Here is a 27,983-nt window from a genome sequence, read left to right as displayed (position 1 = left end):
GCATTGACGACTTACCTACATCCCTCCTAGCCTACTAGCTAGCTACCTAGTTAGCTCCGTACTATCCATCCCGTGTCAAGGCTCCAGTTATCATGTTTCTTTGTCTGCTCACTCCTTTTTTCTTCTGATCCCTGTCCGCGCGCTGGCATAAATCGAGTGTGTTCCTCCAGGCTCCAATGGCATCCACACCTTTGTCATGGCTTTTGTCGACCCGCGTCAGTCGACCCAGCCTCATCAAACAGTGACGACTATCATAGTTACGGCTCTGGCCATCCTTTTTGTCTTCCCCGACTGCTAGCTCGGGGTAGGAAGCGTGTGCGGCTAGGCCCCGATGATTACACTCATTGTCGGATTGGTATCTGCCATCTCTTTCCGATTTCACGCGGTTCTTGGCTAATGTGCATTAGGTCTTTGTGATAGTGATTGCAGCTGTCAACCTCGCCTGTCTGGGCCAATCCCCACAACTGCAATGAGCCGAACCATACTGACGGTGTCTGCCTAGGTATTCACCATGGGATGGGCCGCCACACGTCCCGCATTCCACCGTCCGATCTAGTCATTTTCTCCCAGGTACGATCATTGTATTTTCATGTCACCTAGCTCGCGTGATGGTTGACGGGTCCTGTACAACACAGCTCCTATACGCGTTCGAGCCTCTCTACATCACCACGGTCGGCATCATCAAAATCTCCGTTCTTCTGATGTATCATCGCATCTTTCCAGTCCGTCTCATCCGCTTTGCGGGCATCATCCTCGCTACCATCACTGTCGCCTGGGTCATAGCCGTCGACCTTGTCGCCATCTTTCAGTGCATGCCCCTGGAGAAAGCGTACAATACCACCCTGGCTGGTCACTGCATAGACCTCAAAGCCGCGTTGATCGGCAATGGGGTTCCGAACTTCGTCACGGACATCTGCATCCTCGCCCTACCCGGTCAGCTCATCTGGAAAATCCACGCAGGTTTCAGCCAGAGGATCTCAATCTTGCTTGTCTTCCTGAGCGGGAGTTTGTGTGTGATATGAAACTCATCTCTCCCCGCTGTAGACGATTTGTGGAACGCTAATACGATTCCCTTCTCTGTTAGTGTCGTGTTCGCCAGCATTTACCGATTTAGTCTTATCTTCTCCTTCGAGATTAATGATATCGCTTGGACCCTTGCCGACGCGGAAACGTGGTGTGTCGTGGAGACTGCAGCGGGCGTGATCCCTGCTTGTTTACCGACTGTGATCCCCATGATCAAGCATACTTGTTGTGGCCTTGTTCATTTGCTTTCTCAGACCGCGTACTCGGATGGAGGGGTAGAGGATATGCTATCCTGTGAGCCAGGAAGAAGTACATATGTGGGAGAGGTTCGTGTGGATCAGGACCATTCCTTCAATTGGCAGCAGAGGTTTGCACTGGAGCGATTAGAGAACATGCAGAGGATAGTACCTCGCAGCTGAGCATTGAACGATGGGATAATATCTCTGTGAGTTAAGGAAGTGGAGCACCATCATAATTCGCTTACATTGCATTAAACGACTAAGGACCGGTTGTTGAAGTTGCAGAATCTCTGGATCAAACGCTTCTCCTTCGAGAGCCATTGAACTGTAGTTATTCAAGTGCTATATGCCCCCCGTCGCAGATTGGGCTTTCGATTAGAGCTCCTCAACCCTGCGCTTGAGATCCGCATTGAATCTCCTATACTGCCCCATCAACTTCCTGCCCAACAACGAGGGACCCATCAGAAATGCAAGTGCACCAGTAAACTCTTCCGTTTGCTTGAGTATCGTCGCCGACCCGTCCTTTGTAGAAAGCATATGGAAGCTATGCAGCCCAGCAACCAAGCCAGCCACCGGGGGACCCTGCCACTGGAATAGGTTCTCGGAATTCTCCTTTCCACGCACGGTTAGCGCTTATTCCGCTCCACAAGACTGTAAGGATGCATTTTTATCTCTGAATGGTAGATTCGCGACATACAGTGATCTCAGCGTCGAACTTCATGCCATCTACGTCACAACGTATGACATCGCCCGGCTCTAAGGTCTCCAGGGTCTTAGTGCTATCCCCAGCTTCGAGAAGGTGAAAGATAGATGTGTGCCACTCAGAGTATCTTGAAAAGTCTAAGAGCTGGTAGGAGTTAGAATCAGCGTGGTGTTTCATGGTAGCTAGTCTATGAAAGAGAACAGTTACCACTTCGCGCACTTTGGAAGGTGGAGCAGCAATCTCGACCTGGGTTTCGATCATCGTGACTGATAGCTGTGTGATCAAGCTGAAATGCCTCAATTTGTAGAAAAAGGCGCAAGCGATGGGTCAGGACCAATTTATTGAACCCAACCCGATCAGCAAACTCAAGGGTCTTTTGTACATGTAAGATCATGCAGCGCCAAGGCTCAGCTGGAAGGGGTGCGGGTCGAAGGGGCCATAGCTAAGCCCCACTTGTTCACCCGAGCAAGCCAAACAACGGCACCAAAGATAAGCCTGCATGCCCCACCTCCCCTCATGTGATGCATGAGGCATGAAGCAACTGCATACATTCCCTGGTCATCGCGCAAACGAAAGGTCTGGCGACCGACCACTTCTCAGTTCTGCTTACCTCAAGGACCCGTGTCAAGTAGTGAAAGTAGTTCGGATTTTTTTGACCCTTTAACATAGCCCGGAATCACCAGAATGGCGATGGCAATAAGGATCGCATAATGTGAGGGATCAAAAGTGTAGATAAAACTACTGACGATTGACTCAGAGCTTTCTTAATACTGGAAGAAGAACAAAAGAAAATGAAAAAAAGGCCTGTAGAGCTTTTACTCCGTGCTCTATATGTAGGTAGTTCTATCGATAATACCTAAGTGTCGGAATGTCAAGGTCAAGTACTTTAGGCTAGGGCTTCGGACGGCCCTAAGTTTACAGCTGACAGGAGCTATACACCATGGAACTTATAACCACACCCTCTTTGCTCCCACTTTCTCGATACAAGCATACTGGTGTTATAGAACCATATCGAGAACCTGGTCCATTGATCCTGAAATATCAACTCCTTCTACCTTCTGTCTTCCCAAATATCATGAGCTTTTACCCCTTAGAAGAAATCGGGGGGCAAGAGGATTATCCGGAAAATGAGTTCCACAGTGAACAGCTCCTATGAGCTTTGAGCCTTAAAGAGCTAGCTGGAGCCTCGGCCCTACAGGTAGCCCTCAACATCCTGGCATGTTCTTATATCAAAAGTAGTCAAGGATAAACATATTTTAGATCCTTGTTGATTACTTTTCTCTTACAGTAATACGTGTGAATAGATAGGAGCACAATGGTAGTAACAATAAGGCTAGCTAAGCGATTTCTACTATTCTATGTGACTACCGCCTAGTACAGGCCACCTACGCCGATACTGTGAGTAAAATATAGCTTCCCCGGCTGATTGAGTAATGAAAGAATGGTGACGTGCTGTCTGGTGTAGCTGGCGCTGTTTTTACAAACTTCTATGTGCCGCTATGAGAACAGTCGGTAATCAGAGAACAAACAGAGCTTCTCATTATAAAGGTACGAGAATGGCTTACAGCTTCGTTTACAGGGCTCAATTGTTTAATCTAGCGCAGATCAGCCGATGGTTAGAAAAAAAGCCTTTCTGGTCGGTTGGCCCATGTGAATATTTTGAAAGAATTGTGTACGAAAGCCAAAAAGAAGACATCATGCGGGTCTATTTATTCGCAGCGAGCAGACAGTACGGCGCAGTGGGATCATTATTCGGAACCAAAAATGATCCTGAATATTTCCAAAACGATACCCGCGCTGGGGCCGTAGCACAAGCGGGGACGTGGATTAAAAGTAAGATTCATTGCATCATCCGTGAATCGAACACGGGCCTCATCGATGGCAACGATGAATTCTACCACTAGACCAATGATGCTGATTGTGTTGTAACTTCCAAATTTGACAATGAGTGCATGATCTTTTTCTCAACCCGACCGCACGTTACGGCGATAATCCAATCCGACAGCTTATGCCCGATTTATGCCTTCAGCATACGACTTACATGGGGAATAGCTACAAATTACTCAGCAATGCGCACAAAACCAAGTTGCTGCCGAAAGGCACGTGCGGACTCCTTCTTACTCAAACGCCCCCGATGTATATTTCACTTATATAGATTCCAGCAAGAGGTTCCATTGTAAAACCACGGAGTTCCTTCCATCACCTTACGATCACTATCCATACCACCGCCATCAATCAAGTACAGTACAATCTCCCGCAATATTCCAAGCGGCTTGGAGACCCCCTCATATCAACATTCAGCAAAGAAAGATTCTTTTTATTTGATAGCTACCCCTCACATTCCTCCCCAAGGAAAGGGAAATGCATCGTCTCTGAGCTCTCCGCTACCGCCTCCAAGAAGGCCGGGATCAACGGCTCCATCCCCAACTCTATCGCCTTCGCCGACCATTCTGGCAAGCCCAGCTCCGCGAACGGGCGACCATGGACCTTCTCCATGTACTCCTTGAAGCTCTTGACTGGGATTCTGACATTCCCCGAGTGGTGGCGGAAATGAACAGACGATGACGACGAGGATGAAGAAGGCGTTGTGCTGTCCGATACCGACGACGTCACCTCGGAGGCAATTCTCTCGGCGATGATCTCGACTTTCTGGAAGTCGAGAAACCCCCCCATGTTGGTGAGTCGGGGAGTGGCGCTGAGGCGGTCCGAGAAATGAAGCAAGGAATTGAGTGCGTCCTGGTCTGGTGCGTTGTCACCGATCGGGGTGCATGGCCGGTGGATGTAGACGGACAGTCCGGTTCGGTCGGCGAGGTGCTCCAGGAACGCCTCGCTCGCCCATTTCGTAGCCGTAAATCCCTCAGAGCCGCTGGCGAGCGGCGGGTGGGACGCGACGGAGATAGGGCCCAGAGATGTCTGGCCTGATTGAAGGATGACCCGCGGGGAGGAGACGTAGTGCAGGGGGATTCGGGCTCGACACGCAAATGCCGCGAGGAAGTGCGTGGACATCACGTTAGGCGTTCGGAGGGAGCTATAAGTGTTGAGACAGTGTCCATGCGCCCCCGCGTGGATGATCACATCGACACACGATTGTAGGGTGTCCGACTCGGCGGTGGACAGTCCCAGGGTGGGATCGAGGAGGCTGCCGTAGTAGACCCCGATATTACTACTTGACGGGAGCACGTCGTCCTGTCCCTTCTCCACAGCAAGGCAGTGGATCTTGTTGACTTCGGACTTCTGAAGCAGGGCTCGTAGGATTGTCCTCCCAAGAAACCCAGTCGCCCCTGTCAGAATGATCTCAATGCCTGCTGATTCTCTGGAGCGGCGCGGCTCCGAGCGCGAGCTTGTCTCTTGGAGTATCGCTTCCGGGACAGCTGTCTCCTCGTACCAGTTGATCGTTGCCATTGGAGTTTCAGCCTTCCGTGAGGCAACCTTAAGCGCCATGTTGGATAGAGTACTTGCAGCGTACAGCTCGCGAAGTGTGATATGCACCCCGATGGAAGTGCGAATCGCACCTTGGAGCTTGATCAGGAGTAGAGAATTCCCCCCAAGCATGAAAAAGTCCGACTCGGGCTGGATCTGAGGCTTGTTGGGTAAGATTCCCCTCCAAAGGAGCTTGAGCTCGCCCTCACCCAAGGTCAAACGCCTGTTCTTCTGCGATGGTGCCTTTGCGCTCAAAGCCGGCAAAGTCTCGATTGCCTTTCGGTCGACCTTGCCATTCGCGGTCCGTGGTAAACTGTCCAGGCGCACCACTAGCGCAGGACACATGTACTGTGGCAGGGGAAGACTAATCGCAAGACGCTGAAGGTCGGAGTCGGTACTCGTGCGGCCGGGGGCAACCGCAACATATGCCACGAGGTATTTGGAATCACCATCGCCCTTGACGCAAACAACAGCCGCCGAGATCATGCCCGAAGAGCAATTCACCAATGTAGCTCCTACGTCGTCCAGGTCAATCCGAAGACCACGGAGTTTGATCTCCGTGTTTCCGTCCATACGACCCAGAAGGATAAGTGAGCCATCTTCGAGCATGCGGCCTTTGTCGCCAGTACGGTACATCCGAGTCCAACCCCGAGCAATATCCTTTTCGCTCGCAAACCGGTCCTCGACGAATTTCAGCCGCGTCTGTTCTTCGTCCAAGTACCCAAGGGCTATTCCAGCTCCACCGATGCATATCTCGCCAGGCACACCAATTCCCACTAGATTTTCGTTATGATCCAGTATATATATGGAAGTGTTGGGGATGGGCTTCCCGACGCTGCGCGCTTCCTCGAGCTGAGACACGTTCATGGTCTCGAAAGTCGTGCAAGCAGAGATTTCTGTTACGCCGTAGGAATCCTGAACAACAGGGCATCTATGGCCCAGTTGCACAAACTCTCGCTTCAGTTGGTCCGTAAATGGTTCGCCACCGAGGCAGGCGTGGCGCCAAGAGGTGTAGTCCTCTAGATACTTGCATCCGTGCTGGAGAATAACCATGTACTCGGACGGCGTGGCAAGCGTGAATGTCACCTTCTCCCGCCGGATCAACTTGGCAACCTCGATAGGGTCTCCTCGCGCCGCCTGGGGGACGATGACGAGCTTCCCTCCATTCATGATTGCGTTGAGTATCTGAGCAAGCCCCATGTCAAATCCCACAGAGCTCTGCTGCAAGATGGTGACATTATGGTCCAAGTGCAGCTCCTCGGCCTTTGCGGCGAGGTAATTGATGAAGCCAACTTGCGAGAGCAAGACCCCTTTCGGTTTGCCTGTGGAGCCGCTGGTATATAGTAGGACCGATGGAGACGTACCATCACGGTCGATATCTATCGTCGGATCTGAGTGCTCCGGCACCGCGGACACATTGATGATAGTCGCCACACCAAGAGTGGAGGCTGACTCAAGCGTCGTAGCCGAGCAGAGTATCACATTTGCGCCCGAGGCGTCTATGATGGCACTATGTCTCGACATCGGGCTACTGAGATCGAGAGGCACATAAACAGCGCCGGTGAGAAGAATCGCTAGCAGGCTCGCTACCGAATCCAGGGATGGCTGGCAGAGAACCGCGACCTTGGTTCCGGGGGTGATTCTTCCTTCAATGAGAGCATTCGCTATGGAGCACATTCGAGCGCCCAAGCAAGAGTATGTGTATCTTCCTTTTTCCTCAATAATAGCGGTCCTGTCGGCGTAGCTTTGTAGAATTGTGCGGAACCGTGCCGACAACGTCTCCGGCCATCGATGACGGATCCGCGTGCCCCGGCGGACGGACAAATGGGTTTCATCACTATTGCTCGAGAACAAGGCGCACTGCTGTACTGACAGGGAAGAGTTGGATGCAAATTCAGCTAGCAAGTTGATATACATGTCCAGAACCAGCCCTGCGGCCTCGGGACTGTAGAGGTAATCTCGACAGGTGACATCTAAGATGCAGGTGCCGAGCGCCGTAGGAGTGATGTGAAAGGACATGTCATACGGTGCGTTCCCCATGACGCTACGTTCGTAGGTCAATTTGAACTCCTCCACAGACATCTCAGTAATCTCCCCTACTCTATAGTTGATGGCCACCTGAAAAAGTGGCGTGTGCGTCGAGGTTCGCGGAATGTCGAGGTGGTCAACGACGAGATTCGAGGGCATTGACGAGTGCGACAGCGCCGAGAGAACATCGCGTGACGTTCGCTGGAACACACTAGCAAAGCTATCGCCCTGCACAATCCGAGACTGCAGAGGCAACAGATTGACGAAGTAACCAATCGTGTTGAGGTACTGCTCATGTTTTCGATTCGCATCGCTCATGCCGATGCACATGTTCTCAATATTCAGCAACTTTGCAAAGAGAATTTGGAGCGTCGCCAGGAAGAAATGAAACGCCGTGCCCCGAAGCCTTTGACTCGAGTTGCGAACACTTTCTGCAAGCTCTCGCCCGATTGTACGCGTAGTCGTATGCGCCTTGTAGTTGTCCGTGGCTGTTCTGTATTTCACCTTGGCAAGCCCAAGTAGAGGCATCACATCCGGCAAAGGTGAGAGTCGTCGCTTCCAGTACTCTACGTCCTTCGAGAATGCACCGCTCTGAATAGCCTGATTCTGCATTACGGAGTAGTCGATGTACTGTGTGGCATTGAAGGTAGGCGGCCTCATCTCGTAAAAGGCTTTGACTTCTCTGAGAAAGGTGGACCAGCTGACCCCATCCATGATAATGTGATGATAGCTGAATATCACAGTGTGGCGTCCGGGTTCGACTGACACCACGGTGGCTCGGAAGGTCTCTCCTTCCTCCAACGACCAGTTGTGAAGCGCCGCCTTCTTGAATTCTTCGGAAATGATTTCCAGATCCGAGGTCTTCACATGATGAAAGAAGGGCCACGCTCTTCCTAGAGTCCCTTGCACGAGCTCGCCACTTACATGGTCCATGAAGAATGACGTGCGTAGGGATTCATGCCTTGAAACAGTTTCTTCTAACGCTCTTTTGAATCTTTCAAGTTGAAAGGAGCCCTCAACCTTGTAGGATATCACGACATTGTATTGCGTCGGGTCTTTCATGTAATTTCCTGCAAACCAGATCAGGGACTGGTATGGAGACATGAGCTCGACGCGTGCAAAGTCTCGATTGAGAACAAGGTTAGGCTCTGCCATTGATGTAGAACATGCGGCGGTCGAACTTTCTGAAGTCGCCGAGCTGACGCGGTCTCGGCTGCTAATGCATTGGTCGGAGCTCGTCATGGTACTTGCGGCAGTTTGTATAGACTGATCATTCTCATGGTCTCGCAACTTCTGCCCTAGGGATAGTGCAACAACATCTGTACAGACGCCAACCGCGGTATTGTACAACACGTCAACAGCTGGTATCTCGACTCCGACTTCTTTCTCAAGCCAGCTGCCAATCTCGACGGCTACCAAGGAGTCACAGCCAAGATCGAGGAGTGGGACATCTGAACGCATGCTTTCTGCGTCGAGATGGAGCACAGACTGTAATCGCCTGGATAAGAAACTCAAGAGCAAATCACGAGCTTCTTCACCGCATTTTAACTCTGTGAGTCTTTCTTTGATGGTGGCATTTGCGGCAACTGGCTCTTTCTGTTTTTCGTGGATCATCTTCCCCGAGGTAAAATGGGAGAAAACTGGATTCGAACACCATGGCGGAATGTCCTGGTCATCGCATCGTCGCATGACTGATGAGAAACCGATGATAATCTCTGCGCCATCTTTCGACTTTGCGTCGGAAGCGTTCACGGCCTCTGCAAAGGCATGGTGGATATCTCTCTCCGACAACGCCGAATAACCCTGGTTGATCAGATGATCGAGCTCGCGTCTAGTTTGGCCAGCACACATTCCCACATCAACAACCATTCCCATCTGGATTATTGATGCTGCTAATCCCTTAGCCCGACGGTTCTGCACTAGGTCACACATAAAGTGTGTGGCCGCATTCTGATAAGGCTGCTCAGCGATACCCTTTACACCCCCTAACGATGAAAACAGCACGAAGAACTCCAGGGTAGGCTTAGAGAAGAGCTGATCAAGGTAGCATGATCCTTTGATCTTCATATCAAAGGCAATGTTGAGATCATCAACGGCCTCATCCTCAAATACCTCAGCAGACAAACTCATGGCTCCGTAAGCCACTCCACCAATGGGCGGCATGGTGGCGCTAATTCTGTCGTAGACCAGCGACAAAGACTCTTTCTGAGACACATCCATCGCCATCGATTTGACGCATATCCCAAGCTTGGAGATGTTTTCGACCCATTCCTGATCTACTTGGCCGTTCCTGCTTGTGAGGACAAAAGTTCTGGCGCCGTGTCGTGCCATCCAAGAGATCAAGGACAGCCCAAGCGGGGCTGTCATCTCAACCATGAGGTAACTTTTCTTCGGAGAGAAAATGTCAGGAGAACAGAGACCTTCAGCCGGAATTGAGACCTTGGTCGATTTAGTCCAGTCAATGATTGTTGGATGGGTGTAGGCAGATTCCGGCATATTGATAATCTCATTCAACGCGTAGGTGCGCTGAGCAAACGAAGACAGGTTCAAGGGATGTGCTTTCGCATCCGCATAAGCTCGAGTGAGGAGCCCCCTGCACTCAGCGGACTTCACGCCCGCGATGCACATTGGGTCTATCGAGATATTGCTATAAAGGCTATGAATATTTGACCCAAGCGTGCCACTCCAGCCTGTGGCCAGATTAACGAGGTATGAGATACCTGTCGGGAGGGCTTGCTGAATCATCCGGCGGGTCGCTTGAGGGTGTAACCCGATCCATCTGCTCCGCACCTGATCTTGCTTGGTGGACGTCACAAAGTAGACCTCTCGTCTACGCCAGCGCGGACTTGTCTGAATAGTAGCGGCCAGGATTGCGTTGGGCTCGTAGATTAAAACGGGGCCTGGATGCTGAAGTGCTGATGCGATGAGATCAGCAATGAGGAAGCTGGATATGGCCTGTAGAGCCGCGGGCATGATCTCATCTCTCTTATCCAGAACGTAGACCTCGTCTGGGCGGACCCGAAGGACTGAGGAGTTGTGCTCTCCGATGCCCATCACTGTTGTATTTTTGTCCTGAGTAGCACCCAGCCACATGAACAGTCTTTTGGAGCCCTGTGACAAGAGTGGGATTGAATATCGCGTCTTGATAGTAATCGTCTCGGCTCCTCGAGAGGAAAATTTGTGGAGACGCTGTATGCGCACTGTTTTGGTTTCTTTGGAAGTGAGATGCAGCTCGACTGGAACCTGATCAGGGTAAACATCCTCAGTGAGTTTCAATAGCTGCTTTCTGTGTTCTATGTCTCTTTTCTCGTCCCGGACCAAACGTGGGATAAAATAACTGCGACCGTCGAAGCGAATCTCTGGCTCATGTGTCCATAGCATCTTCTTTCCAGCAAACTGTGGAAGGCGAGACCACAAGAGACGCAAGAAGGCCTCTAGAACCACATTCGGGCTGAGTGCACCTGGCTCTGTCACAGCCAGAAATTGCAGTCGAGCATCTGGATGTTGAGACATTACCACTCTCCCTAATCCAAGAGTGATACTGTGAAAAGAGGGACCACTGTAAGACGCGGATGACAACCAAAGTACAGATCTCGACCGCTCGAACAATCGGTGTACGGACAACAGTTTCCGATGCGTTACCTCACTGAAAGATAACGTCTTCTCGACCTCAATCGCAGATATGACCGGTAGTCCATCTTCTATAGTGACTGGATCAAAATCATCGATGTCTTCCATAAGACCAACAGCCACACCATACTGCGCGAAGTCTCGCGTCAAGCCCTGAATCAAGCGTGATCCTACCCAAGTCTTACCTCCTGCGAGCATTACTTTCTGCGGCAGAGGCAAACGATCCATAAACCTAATTGGCTCACGAAGCATGTTCATGGTAGTGTTCACAGCTTGGGAAACTACCACGGAAAGATAGCTTGCGGTGCCGTTAGGCACATCGTGAGTCACAGTATGAATGCCCGAGAATTCTGCAGCGCGCAAGTGCCTGTCAATCTCCATTGGCAAAACACCTTTCCAGCTTACCTGCCTCGGCTCATTGCCATGCCACCACTCGGGAAACATGCCCATACAAATGAGCAGGGACATCACCATCTGACCTGTTATCTCCGTGAGAACAAGGTAGCCCCCGGGCTTCAAGAGGCGTCGAATTTCCTGCAATAATGGCGTAATATCCGGAGTTGCAAGGTGCAAAAGAGTTGTGATCACCAGGTCATAGTTCGCATGACTGAAGCCTTGCTGGATAAGGTCCGCTTTGAGGTCTGCAACCTTGAATGAGATTTTGTCCGTGCAATCATTGCATGCACTTCTTGCTGCATCAACAAGCTCTTGAGAACTGCACGTATAGCAATACGAAGCACATGCATCACCCACAGTTTTCGAGGCCATACTCATAGGACGACTCCCTCCGCCAAGCTCAAGTATATGCATATGAGGGTGCTTGTGCACGATGCGCTTGACCGTATCACAAAGCTGTTTGTGTGTCGATCTAAAAGCCAGACCCTCCAAGAAAAACCGGTTGAGGTGGTCATGCCCCAGCTTTGGAGTCTTGTGCCCTCGCAGAAACGACGCTAAGTGTGAGCCGGCGGATTGTAGCATATTGACCTCCGCCCTCCCCGAGAACCTCTCTGTGAGGCTCTTGACGATAGTGTCAGAATCTCCAAGCCATTCATTCTTCAGCAAAGTGCTTTGGGTATCTTTCTTTACTGCTCGAACTGCTTGGTCAAGCTCATTGTACAAAAGACGGTGGTGGGCCTCGAATGTTGCGACTTCACGTGGGTCAATCTCAGACAATGATCTTTGCGCGTAGAACAGAGCTATTCTTTCTATAGAAATAGCTAGAGTCTCCTCTTCATCATTGGGCTGGTGCTCGTCGATCAACCCAGAGCATGTGAATGGATCACCTTCCCAGACAATCCGAGAGAAATGATTCTTTTGACATGAAGATCTATGCTCACCCGCCGACTTCAAGAGCACGCCATCTGCCTGAGCTATCGAGTTTCCGTGGCAGTCGAAAATCGAAAACTCACCCTCAATCTTACAAGGGTCAGACGATATGATAAATGCATCGATGTTCAGGTCAATATCATCGCATAGGACTCGATGCGCCAGATCCTGATTTATGGCGAGGCGGTTGATTCTGATAGGCAAATAGAATAAACTGTTTGTTCGCACAAAGGGCGAATTGAATGCTGTGATTAGGGATTGGAATGCAGTTTCGAAGGCAGCGACGAGCAGTGATAATGGTGAAGTTGTGTCTTTTGGCCAAGAAGCGCATGCGCTAGCATGATTGAGCGTCCGACGCAATGTCTTGATCGCACGAAATGGGCCTTCACAGACAAGGCCACGATGCTCCAACAGCTCGTACAGGACATCGGGGTCCACCTGTGTCAGACACGGTTGCCTCGGGGATTGTTCAGGCAACTCATCAGTGTGAGGCTTACCCAAATGAAGAATCACACGGGCTGTGCAAAACCTTTGGAGGTTTGCATCGCAGTCAGTGGAGGCATCGCAAGCAAAGTCAAGATCAACAACGGACTCCGAATAAGACTTGGACACTCCACTAGAGACCCGTATTTTGCTTACGCATTCGATTTCCGAGTCATGTCTTTCCAGCTTCAAGGGCATAGAGAGCTCCAAGTCCCGTATCTCGACAAGCGAAACAGGACTATGGTTGACGAAAGACCTTGCTGCCTCCAGGGCACGAGATATAAAAATTCCAGCGCAGAGCAGTGGTTTCCCGTGGTATTTATAATCCTGCAGCCACTGCATCTCTTCCAAACGCAAAATGGTTCTCCAATGAGTCTCACAAGACAGACAATCATATGTTCGTCGACCCATCGACTGCTGTGAGTCTGGCCCCTGAAGACGATAATTGCGCGACATGCGAGATTCTCTCCAGTGTTTTCTTCGGTGGTCCCAGCAGTAATTTGGTAGGCCACTGAGTAATTTAGGTTTCCGTAGCTCAAACGAACGACGGTATCCGCCAAGGTCAACACGGTGAGGTCCGAGAAGTTCCCAGACCAGGCCCACAGCCAATGATGCGGCTTTCACGTCAGCTACTGCACGTCTCAACATCGATACATATGGAGTCTCCTTGTCGGTAACTTTTTTAATCGTCTCCATGACAGGGGCTTTGAGTGCTGGATGGGGTCCAACCTCAATGCACAAGTCAGGCAGGCTATTCCTCTGAAACGAAATTTCCAACGCCTGCGAGAAAAGCACAGGCTGCACCATGTTGTCCACCCAATACTGACCAGATAGAGCAGACATATCAGTATCTAGAGATATTTCGTTCTCCTTTACGCTCGAAGTCCAATTACATCCTTCTCGTGGTGATCGCCCTCGGATATTGCACGCCTTCAAAGATGTCAAGTATGCGTCTGCACAAGCGCGCATGTGATGAGAATGATAGGCTACATCGACCCTCAAAATCCTGGAGAATGTATTTCTGTTGTCAAGTTGTACTTTGGCTTCAAAAATGGCATCGCGATCACCTGAAAGGGTCACACTTGTGGGTGAATTACTGGCTGCAACAACGATTCTTCCCCGAAACAGTGGCTGGGTGCAGAACTGCGTCGCTTCGGTATAAGACAAGCTGACGGCCATCATTGCACCTGGCCGTGATGAGCATCTGGTGCTCGCCTGTCTAGCGTGGTATCCACGATAATAGGCGATCCTGATGGCGTCCTCTGCAGATAGGATCCCAGCGGCATAGGTAGCGGCAATCTCTCCCGAAGAGTGGCCCACAACAACATCAAGCTGTATACCAGCAGCACTGAGAAGATCGCAAATTGCAATCTCAATCGCTGTCGTTAGTGGCTGGCTTAATTCCGCTTCGGTGACTCTCGAAAATGGTTCGTCTGCAGTAAGTTCATTCTGCAGCGACCATGAAGGTCCATCCGGCAGACCCTCTAGTGCTCGCTGACATTTTTCAATTGAGTCTCGGAATATGGGGCATGACTGAATCAGATCACGGCCCATGGCTGCCCATTGTGCACCCTGACCAGTGAAAATACCAAGAATAGCACTTTTTTCCTTCGGGCTCTTTCGTGCCGAACGATTAAAATCGTCTTCCAGGTCCGATTCTTCCATTTTGACGGTTCTCTCAATCATGCCCAAAAGCTCATCGCGGCTATCCGCAGAGAACGATCTTCTCAACGGAAGCAACGTTCTTTTGCAACCTAGCACCCATGCTAAGTCGTTCAAATCTGTCGAGGGGTGGCTTCTGACATAATTCGCCGTGAGCTGAAGTTTTTGCATTAATGAGAACCGGGTATGGGCAGAGAACACAAACGGACCTACGAGTAGGTCTCGATTGGCTCTTTCAAGCTCATCGCCTCTCTGTTGGCATAATTCTGTGAGAGGTGTATAACTTTCAATGATGGCGTGCGCATTGGTTCCACCGAATCCAAACGAATTCACACTGGCACGCAGTGGGCTATTTGGGACTAGAGAAGGCCATCTGAGATTTTGAGTTGGAACTTCTAAATGCTCGTAGAATGGTTCGATCCTTGGATTGAGTTTATCGAAAAGCAAATTCGCAGTAATCATACGGTTTTTGATACATTCGACTGCTTTTAGCAGTCCTGCGAGGCCAGCACAACCTTCCAAATGCCCCACGAGTGTTTTGATGGACCCTACATGAAGCTTGTCGGCTGCGTTGAACGGGGAGTCCTTTGGGAAGAAAACTGTTTGGATTGCTTGGGCTTCAACGGGATCTCCTGCGGGCGTGCCCGTTCCATGGCATTCGAAAAGCTGACACCGATCTCTGACGGGATCAAGACCAGTGTTCAGGTATGTTTGTCGAATCAGGCTTGCCTGAGCCTCAACACTCGGCATCGTAATCCCGGGTGAGCGGCCGTCTGAGTTAATCAATGTCTCTCTGACGATGCATTCTATATTATCGCCGTCGGCTATCGCGTGGTTTAGCGGTTTCAGAATAACAGATGCACATCCCTCACCCCGGGCGTAGCCATCGGCCGCTTCATCCCACATTCGACACCTGGATGTAGGCGACAACATATGCAGTTTCGATTCGCTGACGTATGTTCCCGCGTCCAGAATCAGATTGACTCCAGCAACAATGGCTTGCTCTGCTTCCTGGTTCCTTAGACTCTGGACAGCATAGTGCAACGCGACCAAAGAGCTCGAGCATGCGGTGTTGACCGTGATCGATGGGCCTTTCAGGTCAAAGAAATACGATAGTCGATTCGACAACAGACTAGGGGCTGTTCCGGTCGCATCCCACCTCCCAGCAGAATCTAGATCACGCATTTGAATGTCATGATAGTCTGAAGTCATGACCCCGACAAACACCGCAGTCGAGGATCCTTGCATTTGCTGAAGGGTATATCCTGCAGCCTCCAGGGCTTCGTATGTTGTTTCCAACAACACCCGTTGCTGGGGATCCATGCATTCGGCTTCGGCAGGAGAAATTCCGAAAAAGGCAGCATCGAAGTGACGATGATCGGTGTGCAGGAGGTAGGCTCTGTTTGGGACGTTTGTGCAGCCAAGGTGATCAGGGTTAGGATGATAGAAGCCGGAGAGGTTGAGTTTATGGGAAGGGAAGTCGGTCAAAACATCGCGTGGATTGTAGAGAAGCTCCCAGAGTTCGGCCGCAGAGGTCACACCGCCTGGGAACCGGCAGGAACTACCCACAATTGCAATCGGTTCTTTCATTTTCTTTCTTGCTATCTTGGATGAAAGCTCCGGTCTCTCTTGTCATCTCTCTGCAGCAGGTGAAGCAGGTCAGCCTTCTCTTGCATAGTTGGGACACAATGCTATATACTCTCAGTCTTGACCACGGTTCTGAGCTCGAAAGGATGTCCTCGGGTCCTCTGGGTAAGCACCCCGGCGATTAGGTTTGGATCACGTAACGCTGACCAGAAGCATAAGTTGACATCCCATCTCGTTGCTCTCTTTGAAACCTGTAGAACTGGATGCGAAAAGTGTTCCAGCAATTGCAAGGGTTGGGATGTGCGAGTTTGAACCTTCCTGCGATCAGCTCTCGATTGACTTTGCGAGATGTCAGCTGAAAGACATCATATACGATACTCACACCAACCATGTCGAGACTTGTTACCCCTTCACAGGTTACAGAGAGACCCAAGAAGGAATATTCGAAAGACACGCATGCTGTGAAACCCATCGAGCTCGAAATTGTAACTTCTGTGCAAGGTGATATGGGGATAGATGTCCGAATGCCTGGTCATTGACATCACACCACTCGAGTCTGCAGCCTAGATCGCCCTAGAGAGTCATTGGTGAGGGCTCTGTAGCTGGGCTAGTCACAGCATGTGCTACGTTAGGGCTGAGCTTCTGGTTTCCCTCGAACCGATTAGGAAGCCATGCCCAGGAAGTTGACGGTGGATGCAACCTGCACGAGGTCACGACCATGGGGTGGAAAGGAACGCCCAAACTCATACTGCATGGGAGCCTGCTTCTTTGTTATGAACATATAAACTCAGTCATTCTCAATTTATCGACTGCTATGTCGTTGCTGCTTCTAATTCGCAGCCACCCCTCACCGTAATGGGAGTTTAATTTCGAGTGGAGTTCTTTTTTTGACCCACCAAAACAGATCGCACACTCTTTGTCACGACCAGAATGGATGTCTCAGCTCAGCTCTCTCTACCATTTCAAACCCTCAGCCGCAGCTTCGCATTCTCGAGTAGTGACGAAGTGAAATGGTGGCAGAGCACAGCTCCGATGTTTGCACGCATGATGGCAGCCGCCAAATACGATGTGCATGCGCAATATCGGTTTTTGTGTATCCACCGTGAATTTGTCATTCCTAATCTGGGTCCATACCCCAGAAAGGGCCAACCTATGCACTGGAAGAGTCACTTGACCCGCTTCGGACTGCCTTTTGAATTGAGCTTCAATTACTCCAAATCACTGCTGCGGTTCGCCTTTGAGCCCCTCGGGCCTCTGACAGGGTCCGAAGCTGACCCTTACAATACTAAGCAAATTCACACGGTGCTGAGAGCACTCAAGGCTGTGGTTGCAGATCTCGATCTGGACTGGTTCGATCATTTCGTCTCAGAGCTAGTCGTCACGGACGAAGAGGTTGAGAATATCCGAAAGAATAAACGGGAGATTCCATGTTTCAAAACCCAGCACAAACTAGCCGCTGATCTAGAACCCGACGGTGGGATCGTTTTCAAAGCCTACATCTATCCACGAATCAAGTCAATTACGTCTGGCACGCCCAAGGCCCAATTGATGTTCAACGCCATACGTAAAGCCGACCCAGGTGGAAAGTTAAGAACACCACTGGCAGCATTGCAGGAATTCATGGCCTCGAGAAGCGCGACACTCATTCCCCACTTCCTTTCTTGCGACTTGGTCGAGCCCTCTAACTCTAGAATCAAACTTTACTGTTACGAAACCCAACTAGAGTTGGATTCGATAGCGGATATATGGACTCTCGGGGGACGACGGACCGACCCGGGGACCATAGCGGGGCTCGAATTACTGAAGGAGCTGTGGCAGCTACTACCCATCACTGAAGGACGCTGCGCTCTTCCAGATTGCTTCTATGAGCCTGGCGAGTCACCCCACGAACAACTACCTTTTATAATCAATTTCACCCTGTCTCCAAACAGCCTTCTTCCCGAGCCTCAGATCTACTTTCCATCGTTTGGTCAAAATGACAAGGTCACTGCGGATGGCTTGGAAGCATTCTTCGGGCGTGTGGGCTACGAGGGGATGGCAACAACGTACGCGTCGGACCTCGCTGCCTATTAGTGAGTTCTACTCCTCTCCACCTTCCCTTGTTTAGGACACTATATACAAGAATGTCAGGTTGACAAACCCAAGCCCCGATCAGAATCTCGCCGACACAACACATGTTCAGGCCTGGATCTCTTTTTCCTTCCGGCAAAACCAGCCGTACATGAGCACCTATTTGCATACCTTCGAGGCCATGGGTTATGCTCTCGGCAGGCCCTCAGTGAGGTTCAAAGAGCAATAGTCGATCGATCTGACGCACCATGCTGATCTTTCAGAAGTACCAGCTACTATGTCATTGCAACCATGTTTGCTTTTTCTTCAAGCTACTTGCCCGCTCTCACGGTCGTTGTCGAGAGCATGTATTCATCTGTTACTCGACCTACGATGCGTACATATGTTATTCTTGTCCATGGTTAAATGCGAGTCTTCTAGTCATATCAACTGTCCTTTCCTTGGTTGTTCTGTAGGGATGCCAACCCCGCACTACTATGCCGACTTGGAGGGTATATGGATCCTCAGATATGCGGTCGAGTTGCGCAACAATACATTGATGGGGGTCGGGGGGCGGGTGGTATACCAAGATCTCTGAGGGTGTGCGTATCACCTGCTGGGATCATGGTCATGGGCTACGTCAGTTCAGCATGCCGCCACTGGAGCATGAAGCGCTTTATTAGGGTGCTTTTTAAGACCCTTTGTATCACGAAGGTGGTTGGGGGTGTCTTCCCGCGGCAACATATATCACCGCACATCAGCTGTCTGCTATAAGGGACACCCAAATTAGTACCCGCAATTCTCTTATCTCACGGTCCCAACTAAGCCTATGTTAAGTGGGGCGTCATCATCTACAAAAATTTGGTAGACAGTATCAGCTCGTACCAGAACAAATGCAATTTTATACGCATGAAAAGTGCTCTGGCAGTAAAGATTTCTGTGGTTGTAAGTATAATAAAAGATCAAGCAAGCACATACGACCACAGGGTGTGGAAAACAGGGCTTCCCGTCCGCTCAGCCGTACTTAAGCCACACGCCGGGAGGTTAGTAGTTGGGTGGGTGACCACCAGCGAATCCCTTCTGTTGTATGTTTTTATTTTCTTTTTTTTGCTCCAACCACCAATGTACGAAAGTAGAGCAGCTTCACGTGAATCTTTGTCACCTACAGGTTAGGCATCGAATATGATCACAGTCACATGTTTCATGCTGTGTAGATTTTGTCCTGTCTACTACCAGAAAAGTACAAACCAAGACGGCGGTCAGGCACGGCAGAAGCCAGGGGGCTGCTGCCTTACTGTGTCACTGCGTTGTTCCCCTTCATACTTCTGCCCCGCACCCAACCTGGCGAGTGCAGCATCAGTTTGCTTCAGTGGCAATATTCTAACACTCTAAGTTCTGGCACAAGGCGGGGTTGGAAGGGTCTTTAGTCTAGTGGACCATTATTCTCCGATCCATACCGGGGGTCATACTCGATTCTGATGTTGTGGCTCTCGGTGCGTTCGGTGTGAATTCGAGTAAGCTTACCATTAAACCCGTGCTTTCTTTTCAACGGCTAAAACGCAGAGAGTTGTGTGCCCGGACATTGAGCCCGATTTCGATTCTTTATCAAGATCCTTGCTCATACTACCCTCGACACTTGGAATTCAATGAATGTGAGCGCTGAGATGGGGTACGGCTCGGTCACGTCACAGGCTGGTTAGCCTTACTATGCTGAAGCTTATCCGTGGTGACAGTCTCGCCCGTCCCGAAAAACCTTCGAAATTACAGTTTGCCACACAAAGTCAATCTTAACCATATTTCTTGCACAGCAACGTATCCAGACGCTCAACGGCTGACCGGGGTGAGAAAGATGCGCAAAGGCTTGACCCCCCAGGTGTTGAAGACCGGGGTATCGTGGTCCCAATTCTCCGACTCCGGGGACAGCTCCCAGTCGAACTCCCAGATGAATCGACACAGCACCAGATGCAACTCGAGCTTGGCCAGACTTTGCCCAAGACAGTTGCGGGGCCCGACACTGAACACCTGCATCGCGTGTCGATCGTCCTTCGCATACGCCGGATCGCCCAACCACCGCTCCGGGATAAATCTTTTGGGATCCTGAAAATTGAGACGTGAGTTGTTGGCGGCAAAATGGCAGATGCCCACCTGCATGCCCCCGGGGATCCAGTGCCCCGCAACCCAGGCCCCTTCCCTGGGAACTCGCCGAGGGAAGACGGCGGGCCCGGGCGGAAATCTTCGCATAGCCTCGGTGAAGCAGGCGGGCAGATACTTTAGTTGATTCACACTGATGGAAGTGATCTCCCCTGGCTTTTGAAATGTGCTTCGAACCTCCTGGATCACCTTAGCCTTGGCTTCTGGGTATTGAGTGAGATAATACGTTGTAGCGCTCAGGGCTGTGCTGGTGGTTTCACTCCCGGCGATAATGAGCGTCGAGCAATTACCGTCGATCTGGTATCGCTCCAGTTTGTGGTCTGGGTTGAGGAGGTTGGCGGTCAAGTCGTTGTACGTCACCTTCCTCTCGATCCTTCGCTGGACCTTCTCATGGGTAAGCTGCTTGTGAGTGGCGAAGGTTTCGGCGTAGGATTTGGGGAGGAGCCTCAATAGCGTGCTAGACACAGAGGGATAGTAGTTGAGGGCCTGCATAAAGCCCCGATACTTCATAACCTCGAAGATCATGGCGACCCATGGTTGGTAGGTGGAGCTTTCCAGGCACCCGAAGGACTCCCCGAAAGCTAGCTCCCCAATCAGATCGAACGTGAAGAACTAGTAGGGACGGTCATACAGTGACACTCAAGAGCGTATCGCGCCAGTCATTGGCTCGGAATGTAGTCCGCTCACATTGAACCAGGAGGTCATCTCCGGCGCGACGCCTTTCGACGCCTTCCCATGCAGCTGTGCCAACAGCAGGTCAATCTTGCCCTGGATTACGGGCTCCTGTTCTCGAAGGGCTGCCTCGGAGAAGCCCTTCGAAAGCAATCGCCGATAGAGGCGATGGAGATCATGCTCGGCCGTGACGATGGCATGAGGCGTTCGTGGACCGCGGAACAGCGGCGTGTCTTTGCTCATCTCCAGTCGACCAGGCTGCAGGCCGTAGATCGCCTCCCATGCTTTGCTGGAGGTAAATAGAACTTCATCCGGTGCGATCCGCACGACCGGGCCGTACTCCTCATGAGCCTGGTGGGCGAACCGGACCACCGTGCCAGATAATAAATGGTAGGAATGTACTAGGCGAGTCACGGCTGCAAGCCTCGGTCCTGGATACTTGGCAAGTGGATGGAATTTGAGCAGGTATACCGCAGTGAGGACGGCATACTGGATGAATCTGTTAGCCTATGATACTTACTCCATAGTAACCTCTCTTACTAGTATCGTAACCACTATCACTGTTGCTATGATCCCCCCAAACGTGACTCCTTTGAGCGGCATGAGAGAATAGTCTACAGCCCACGACATGATGGTGGTGTGCCAGAGGCTTGAATCAAGCTTACGGAACAGAGTTGCATGAAACGTGGTGAGTCAGATATACCAATACCCAAACCATGATTTGGGGTATATTTCTAGATTTTTGAGCCATTGAGTAATCTACAATGTACGTAAACGGACAGTGGGCAGTGTCTGGCGTTCGGGCGAGAATCCCGAATCTCTGACGTCTACCAACCAACCTATGAATCACCTCCCAATTCCCATTCCTCTTTCAGCTCCAGACTTTCTCTCCTCCACTCTCCTCGAATTTTCGTGTACTCAAACTTCGACCTTCACCAACCATCTTCATCAGGGGACGCACGCTGAGTGTCCTACCTTATTGTCTCCCGAGTGGGAAGTTGGGTTTCACCACTGGTTACGCGAAGGGAGGCACGTGCTGCGGTCTTTTAAAGCAGATGGAACGCAGATACACCTCTGGTTCACAACACACACCTTCTTACGTCGCTGACGCCTTGCAAGCAACACTATCAACGTCGACTACGACACACCACGCATACCTGAGGAGATAGTACGACCAGCTATGAAGGTGGAAGTCCACTCCGCAGTTGTCGATTGGGATGGCCCCAACGACCCAGCCAGACCAATCAATTGGCCGAGAAAGAAGAAGTGGCTGAACATCTTCAGTGTCTCGTTCTTGACTTTCTTGACTCCCTTGGCTTCCTCCATCCTGGCGCCCGCCACGGGCTTGGTCCTCAAGGAGTTTCACTCCACCAACAGGACTCTTGGCTCCTTCTCAGTCTCCATCTACCTGATCGGCTTCGGCCTTGGCCCCCTTATTCTTGCCCCGTTGTCGGAGATGTATGGTCGCCTGCGCGTTTACCAAATCACCACGGCCGTCTTCGTTGTGTGGAACATCGCCTGTGCTCTAGCCCCCAATCTTGGTGCTCTCCTGGCCTTCCGGATGCTCGCTGGTCTGTCCGGTAGCGCTCCTATGACGTTGGGCGCGGGCACGATCGGTGATCTCTTTGTTCCCCAAGAAAGAGGATTGGTCATGGCCATCTGGGGGGTAGGTCCGCTCATGGGTCCGGTGCTAGGACCGATCGCTTGTGGTTACCTCTCCGAAGCTGCAGGATGGCGCTGGGTCCTTTGGCTGGTTGCCATCGTGGTGAGTACGAGCTGCTTGGCTCATCTATCATTCTGCTTACGTGCTGACATCCGCTCTTTCACTCAGTCAGGTGTCGCGTTGGTCTTTACCCTCCTCCTCCAGTCGGAGACCTACGAGCCTGTGCTACTCCAGCGTCAAGTCAACCGATTGAAACAGGAAACTGGCAATCCCAACCTCTACTCCGACAAGACTCTGAGAGTCAATGCGAAGAACAGCATCGTTCAATCCATCGTCCGACCGCTGAAAATGCTCTTCTTGTCCCCAATAGTAGCGCTATTCTCAATCTATATTGGTTAGCTGTCACTCAGGCTCTGCAGCTCGCTGTTTTCAGATTTGCGGTCTCTAACCACTATTTCCGGATCACAGGAATCGTTTTCGGTTACCTCTACCTGCTTTTCACGACAATCACCCACATTTACGAAACCACATATCACTTCACCCAGGGTAACACCGGGTTGGTCTATATCGGGGTCGGGGTGGGTGCTGCCATTGGGATGGCGATTTTCGGCGCATTGTCCGACAAGACCCAGATTCGACTCACGGCGAAGAACAACGGTCAATCAGAGCCTGAGTTCCGACTGCCTCTGCTGATCCCGGGTAGCACCTTGGTGCCTATCGGTCTGTTCTGGTACGGCTGGTCGGTCGACAGGCATGTGCACTGGATCATGCCCATCATCGGGCTGGGCTGGATCGGGTTGGGTATGATCGGAACGTTTTTGCCCATCCAGTCATACATGGTTGATGCGTTTGGCCCCTACGCAGCGTCTGCCGTGGCTGCAAACACCCTGGTCCGATCATTCGTCGGAGCGTTCCTGCCACTTGCAGGTCCCTCCATGTATGCGACGTTGGGGCTGGGATGGGGCAACTCGTTGCTCGGGTTCATTGCCTTGCTCATGTTACCGGTGCCGGTCATTTTCTATTACTACGGCAAGAAGATTCGAACGAAGTTCGAGGTTACCTTCTAGGGTCACCTCAAAAAACGACGAATTGTCTGCAAATAGCGCGTTGTAGATCGGTGGCCTTACGATACATAGCTCTGATGGAGTACAGTGAGACAAACTGGTGAGAGTAAGCTTTGCCTGCTGGACGGGGCCATGTTAAGATAGATGACTGGGAATTGATACAGAGCCGGAGTGAGGCGTGGTGAGGTCTTACCCGTAAGTGCGCCCATCAGCGTGTGCAACCACAGGTAGTGAACCGTTAGCGAGGTTGTTGAGGTAATAAATAGTGTGGCACAATGATCCGTTCACAGTGCAACGCAGGGCGCTTTCCCCGCCTCTCTCACGTCGCACGTTTTCCGGCAAGGCGACGATATGGGGTGTTTTGAACAATCGACGAGGCCGGTTTGATCAGGCAATCCAGGCAGTCAAGAGTGGCGTGCAGCTTGGCAAGAATGAATGGTGCGGGCGAAGGTCGAACTTGGAAGCTAATTTGCACCACCAAATCCAGCCTTCATGATAAACGGTAGTGTTGGTCGGATGGTGAGCAAGCCAAGGGATGGTTTCTGCCTTAGGCACCGCATCCATCCAGCATGAGCGACTTCAATCCCCAAGTCGACGAGGCTAAAGCTTCCCTTGCCCAGCTCAACACCGTCAACCTCGACGACTCAACAGCACATAAAGATGCCATTCTTCAATGCCAGTCTGTCATCAATGCTCTGCAGAGACCCGGGGATAAGGCCTTGGAGAGCTTCACAACAGTCTGGCTCGCTCCTTCATGTCGGAAGCGCAAGCTAACAACTGCAGTTTACCATCTTCCCCTGTCTTCGAACCGCAAGTGACCTGGGCATTTTCGAGAAGCTGAGCCATGGGTCTTTGAGGCTTCAGCAGCTGGCCGAGCAGACGGGGGCGGAATCAAGCCTCCTCGGTGGGCTCTGCTCTTCAGCACGCTCTGATTCAACCAAAGCTAACCACCCTCAGCTCGACTCATGCGAGTCATCACCGGCACTGGCGTCGTGCGCGAATCCAGCCCAGAGGCTTACACGGCAACCCCTACTTCGAACATCCTTGGAACCGCAGCATTCGCCGCCGGGTTTCGCATGTTGTATGTCCTGACTGCCTGCCGATCAGACGAGCTCGCTAACACTTCCGCCCCGCAAACAGCGGCAACATCGCCCCCAACCTACAAAGCTTCCCCGACCACCTCCAAGCAACGCAGTACCGCAACCCCTCCGACAGCGACAGCCCCTCGGGGATCTTCCAATCCTGCTTCCACACCGACCGCAGCTTCTTCCAATGGCTCGCCGCCAACCCCACCATCGCACGCGACTTCAACACCTTCCAAACCACGAAGCGCAACCAACAGCACTGGAGCGACAGCTACCCCGTCTGGACGCGCATTACCACGGGCGGCGTTGACACCCTCGACTCCGATGCGCCCCTGCTGGTCGATGTCGGCGGCGGCATGGGTCACGACCTCCGCGTGTTGAAGACCAAGTTCCCCTCCCCGCTGCAGACGGGGCAGATCGTCCTCCAGGATCAGCGGTCGGTGATCGAGACCATCCCCACGGACCTGCGGGACCCAACGATAGATTACGTGCCGTATGACTTCTTCACGCCGCAGCCGGTGCAGGGGGCGCGGGTGTACCTACTCAAGCACATCATCCACAACTGGCCGGACGGTAAGGTGGTGGACATCCTGCGGAACGTGGCCGCCGGGATGCGGAGCGGGTATTCGAAGCTGTGGCTGTTCGGGGGCATTGTGCCCGAGATGCACGCGCCGCGGATTTTGGCGAGGATGGATATCGTGATGATGGTGTTTATGGCGGCCATGGAGCGAACGGAGAGGCATACCACGGAGCTGTTGCGGCGGGCCGGCTTGGTGGTTACGGGGGTGGACGTGGTGACGGAGGGGTATGGGGTTATCGAGGCGATGTTGGAGGCTTGAGGACGTTTCTGGTCGCATGTTCTCTGTAACCGTGGGAGTGGGAATGCTTGAAAACAGAGAACGGTGTTATCTTGGGATGACAGGATAGATTGCTAAGGGATGTCAGGAATGTATTATTTTGTCGTCTGGTGACTTACCTTGCCTGCAAGGAGGAACCTAACATCATAAGGATAATGCGGTGCTAGACGCTGGCAGTAACTCTTCCAGAGGTATAGCATACGAAGACCACGCACAGAGCAAGTACTGTACCACAGAGCACGCAGGGAAATCGTCACTACGTGGACACCACACCTCGAGTCTCTTCCTTCACCGACCAACATTTACCTACCGTATCTATAAGAGCCATCTCTCCTATGCCCCCCTTCGAACCACAACCCCAAACCCCCAACTACTAACTACCCTCAACTCAACCTCACCAACCCAAACCCAAACCGCCCCAAAATGACCCCCCCATGGCTCCCCCCCTACGAAGAAGGCCTCCTCCCCTACTTCCTCCTCTACGTATGCCCATCCCCCCCTCCCCCTCCCTGCCCGACAATAGATAGTAACCCCAACCAGAGCACCCTAGCCACCCTAACCCACAGCCTGGCAACCTACCTCCGCCCGCTCCCCTCCATCCAAGCCTTCACGGGCCCGAACGCGCCGGCCCGGTCCCCGCTCCTCGCGCACGTCTACGGCCTCGCCAACCTGCTGGCGGCGGGCATCCGGGGCGCGGCCGCGTACCACATCCACGTCGCGCCCGTGTACGATCTGGCGCTGCTGAGCTTCGGGGCGGTTCTGGGGTTCTATGTGGCCGAGGTGGGCGTGTGGCGGACGGTGCGGGTGCGGGAAGGGGTGGTGCCTGTTGTTGCTGCGGGGGTCGGGGTGGTGTGGATGGAGTGGGCGCGCGGTGGGTATGTTTCTTTATCTTGATCTGGGGCAGGGGGGATGGGGTGCTTGGTGAGGGGGTTGAGGTGCGAGGGTCGAGGTTTGAATTGTAGTGTGGTTGATGGTTGGGGTGGGGGTATATTGGTGGCGGGTTGATGGGTTATGCCTGTTGGGAAGTATAGGGGGGCTGAGAGGCTTTCTAGTTTAATCTGAGCTTTTATTCTGTCAGTGATGATGGCGGGCGAGTGAGCTACGGATGTTGTTGCCTTTCCTCAGTTGATGTCTTGTTGAGCTGGAGTGCGGGGTTGTTTGTATGCTCACAATCCGGTGACCTTTCTCATTGAAGCATCTTTGTCTGATTGGCGAGTGCTAGGGTGATTTGGAAGAATTTGAAAAGTGGAAGACTTCTATCTGCAGTACTGAATTACGAATCTTGTTGCCGTTCCTCAGTTGATACTTTACTAAGCTGTAGCGCGCGTTGATCGTGTATTCACAATCGAAGGCGACCTTCGATAAGGCGACTTCTAGTTCGAGTGCGAGTGCTCAAACATTCCAGACAATCAAGAGAGAAAAAGCAAATAGAAGAAAGCAAAGGACAACCGCATATATACATGAGTGAAGCGGAAAGTCGAGCCACTGCTGGAAACCTGGGAAATGTTCAAAAAGTTATGACAAGAGTGGGATTCGAACCCACGCCATCAAACGATGATCAGGAAGCTGTGAAGCTGTATGCTAAGGTAACCTTAACCTGACGCCTTAGACCAACTCGGCCATCTTGCCTTAATTGATGTAAGAGTGACGCTGTCTTTCACCCATAATATACAGATAAGGGGACCCATTTTCGATCGCGTCCTAACAACCTTGAACCAAGGAAGTGCAAATGAGAATACACCTCGTATTGGCACATCCAACCCACAGTGCAACGCTACACCCATACAATCTGGTAGCATTCAGCTCTCACCAGGCCCTGTACCGCCGACGGGCCATCACCAGCTCGCGGAAAGTCACCACAGAAGCCCTGCTCGGGCGATACAAATGGTAGCCAGACCAAAACAGATGCCATGCTACAACAAAGTTCCACCCTGTGAGACCATTCTCTCGCTCCTTGCCAGCACAGGGCTCAAATCCGCCGACCTTGAGCAATTGCCCGATTGATGGCCTCGTTATCGCACGATAAGTGCCCGATTGGGGCGGCGCCGCGCGGGCGGATGAAGGTTTCGGCAACCCCGATTGTCAGGCATCCTCATATGCGGATGACCTGTCTCCGGATCGTGTGCAACGTTGCGCTCTGCCGGTCTGTATCTCGGTCGCACGGGGTCTTCGCTGTAACCGAACGATGTTGCGTCCTGTTCTCGATCACCATCCTCGTGAAGTGACATCCGTGTTGCCTTGGGGCGAAATCAGACTCGACTGAAAGCATCCACATCGTGGTCCTATGGCGACATCATCTGGTCAGCCTTCTAGAATATCAGCACATGCCTGGAGCGTTATG

General features: G+C 51.8%; 8 protein-coding genes and 2 non-coding genes across 10 annotated transcripts; 5 read left to right on the top strand and 5 right to left on the bottom strand.

The window, feature by feature from the left end:
* Nucleotides 1–331: 331 nt before the first annotated feature.
* On the top strand, nucleotides 332–1,442 carry BO72DRAFT_492387 (uncharacterized protein; the record flags this gene model as incomplete). The annotated part of the gene is made up of 5 exons (XM_040948289.1): nucleotides 332–355; nucleotides 408–444; nucleotides 503–570; nucleotides 636–1,009; nucleotides 1,085–1,442. 5 exons carry the CDS (start codon nucleotides 332–334, stop codon nucleotides 1,440–1,442), a joined length of 861 nt encoding a protein of 286 aa, XP_040805566.1.
* A 122-nt stretch (nucleotides 1,443–1,564) lies between these two features.
* BO72DRAFT_444545 (SRPBCC domain-containing protein) lies at nucleotides 1,565–2,330 on the bottom strand. The gene is made up of 3 exons (XM_040943840.1): nucleotides 2,173–2,330; nucleotides 1,960–2,109; nucleotides 1,565–1,874 (listed from the first exon to the last, which is right to left on the bottom strand). Exons 1-3 carry the CDS (start codon nucleotides 2,224–2,226, stop codon nucleotides 1,638–1,640), a joined length of 441 nt encoding a protein of 146 aa, XP_040805565.1. The 5' UTR covers nucleotides 2,227–2,330; the 3' UTR covers nucleotides 1,565–1,637.
* A 1,479-nt stretch (nucleotides 2,331–3,809) lies between these two features.
* On the bottom strand, nucleotides 3,810–3,880 carry BO72DRAFT_t38. The gene has a single exon. It is a non-coding gene; the product is annotated as a tRNA-Gly (tRNA).
* Nucleotides 3,881–4,293: 413 nt separating this feature from the next.
* Nucleotides 4,294–16,104, bottom strand: BO72DRAFT_516563 (polyketide synthase A; the record flags this gene model as incomplete). The annotated part of the gene is made up of 2 exons (XM_040949588.1): nucleotides 4,294–10,569; nucleotides 10,615–16,104. 2 exons carry the CDS (start codon nucleotides 16,102–16,104, stop codon nucleotides 4,294–4,296), a joined length of 11,766 nt encoding a protein of 3,921 aa, XP_040805564.1.
* Nucleotides 16,105–17,031: 927 nt separating this feature from the next.
* Nucleotides 17,032–18,400, top strand: BO72DRAFT_516560 (dimethylallyl tryptophan synthase; the record flags this gene model as incomplete). The annotated part of the gene is made up of 2 exons (XM_040949587.1): nucleotides 17,032–18,173; nucleotides 18,247–18,400. The coding sequence occupies 2 exons, from the start codon at nucleotides 17,032–17,034 to the stop codon at nucleotides 18,398–18,400; spliced, it is 1,296 nt and encodes a 431-aa protein (XP_040805563.1).
* Nucleotides 18,401–19,491: 1,091 nt separating this feature from the next.
* On the bottom strand, nucleotides 19,492–20,999 carry BO72DRAFT_444544 (cytochrome P450). The gene is made up of 3 exons (XM_040943839.1): nucleotides 19,884–20,999; nucleotides 19,716–19,819; nucleotides 19,492–19,664 (listed from the first exon to the last, which is right to left on the bottom strand). Exon 1 carries the CDS (start codon nucleotides 20,824–20,826, stop codon nucleotides 19,975–19,977), a length of 852 nt encoding a protein of 283 aa, XP_040805562.1. The 5' UTR covers nucleotides 20,827–20,999; the 3' UTR covers nucleotides 19,492–19,664; nucleotides 19,716–19,819; nucleotides 19,884–19,974.
* A 1,154-nt stretch (nucleotides 21,000–22,153) lies between these two features.
* Nucleotides 22,154–23,703, top strand: BO72DRAFT_368880 (MFS transporter; the record flags this gene model as incomplete). Its single annotated transcript, XM_040940897.1, has 3 exons — nucleotides 22,154–22,738; nucleotides 22,805–23,030; nucleotides 23,105–23,703. 3 exons carry the CDS (start codon nucleotides 22,154–22,156, stop codon nucleotides 23,701–23,703), a joined length of 1,410 nt encoding a protein of 469 aa, XP_040805561.1.
* Nucleotides 23,704–24,269: 566 nt separating this feature from the next.
* On the top strand, nucleotides 24,270–25,624 carry BO72DRAFT_421111 (putative O-methyltransferase; the record flags this gene model as incomplete). Its single annotated transcript, XM_040942753.1, has 4 exons — nucleotides 24,270–24,437; nucleotides 24,484–24,604; nucleotides 24,658–24,781; nucleotides 24,841–25,624. The coding sequence occupies 4 exons, from the start codon at nucleotides 24,270–24,272 to the stop codon at nucleotides 25,622–25,624; spliced, it is 1,197 nt and encodes a 398-aa protein (XP_040805560.1).
* A 441-nt stretch (nucleotides 25,625–26,065) lies between these two features.
* On the top strand, nucleotides 26,066–26,536 carry BO72DRAFT_492380 (uncharacterized protein; the record flags this gene model as incomplete). The annotated part of the gene is made up of 2 exons (XM_040948288.1): nucleotides 26,066–26,125; nucleotides 26,183–26,536. 2 exons carry the CDS (start codon nucleotides 26,066–26,068, stop codon nucleotides 26,534–26,536), a joined length of 414 nt encoding a protein of 137 aa, XP_040805559.1.
* A 624-nt stretch (nucleotides 26,537–27,160) lies between these two features.
* On the bottom strand, nucleotides 27,161–27,271 carry BO72DRAFT_t37. The gene has a single exon. It is a non-coding gene; the product is annotated as a tRNA-Leu (tRNA).
* Nucleotides 27,272–27,983: the final 712 nt, after the last annotated feature.

This window comes from Aspergillus fijiensis, assembly GCF_003184825.1.
Source record: "Aspergillus fijiensis CBS 313.89 unplaced genomic scaffold BO72scaffold_5, whole genome shotgun sequence".
Classification (NCBI taxonomy): domain Eukaryota; kingdom Fungi; phylum Ascomycota; class Eurotiomycetes; order Eurotiales; family Aspergillaceae; genus Aspergillus; species Aspergillus fijiensis.
The sequence above is the reverse complement of the archived record's forward strand: the minus strand, read 5'-3'. Positions and strand labels throughout refer to the sequence as shown.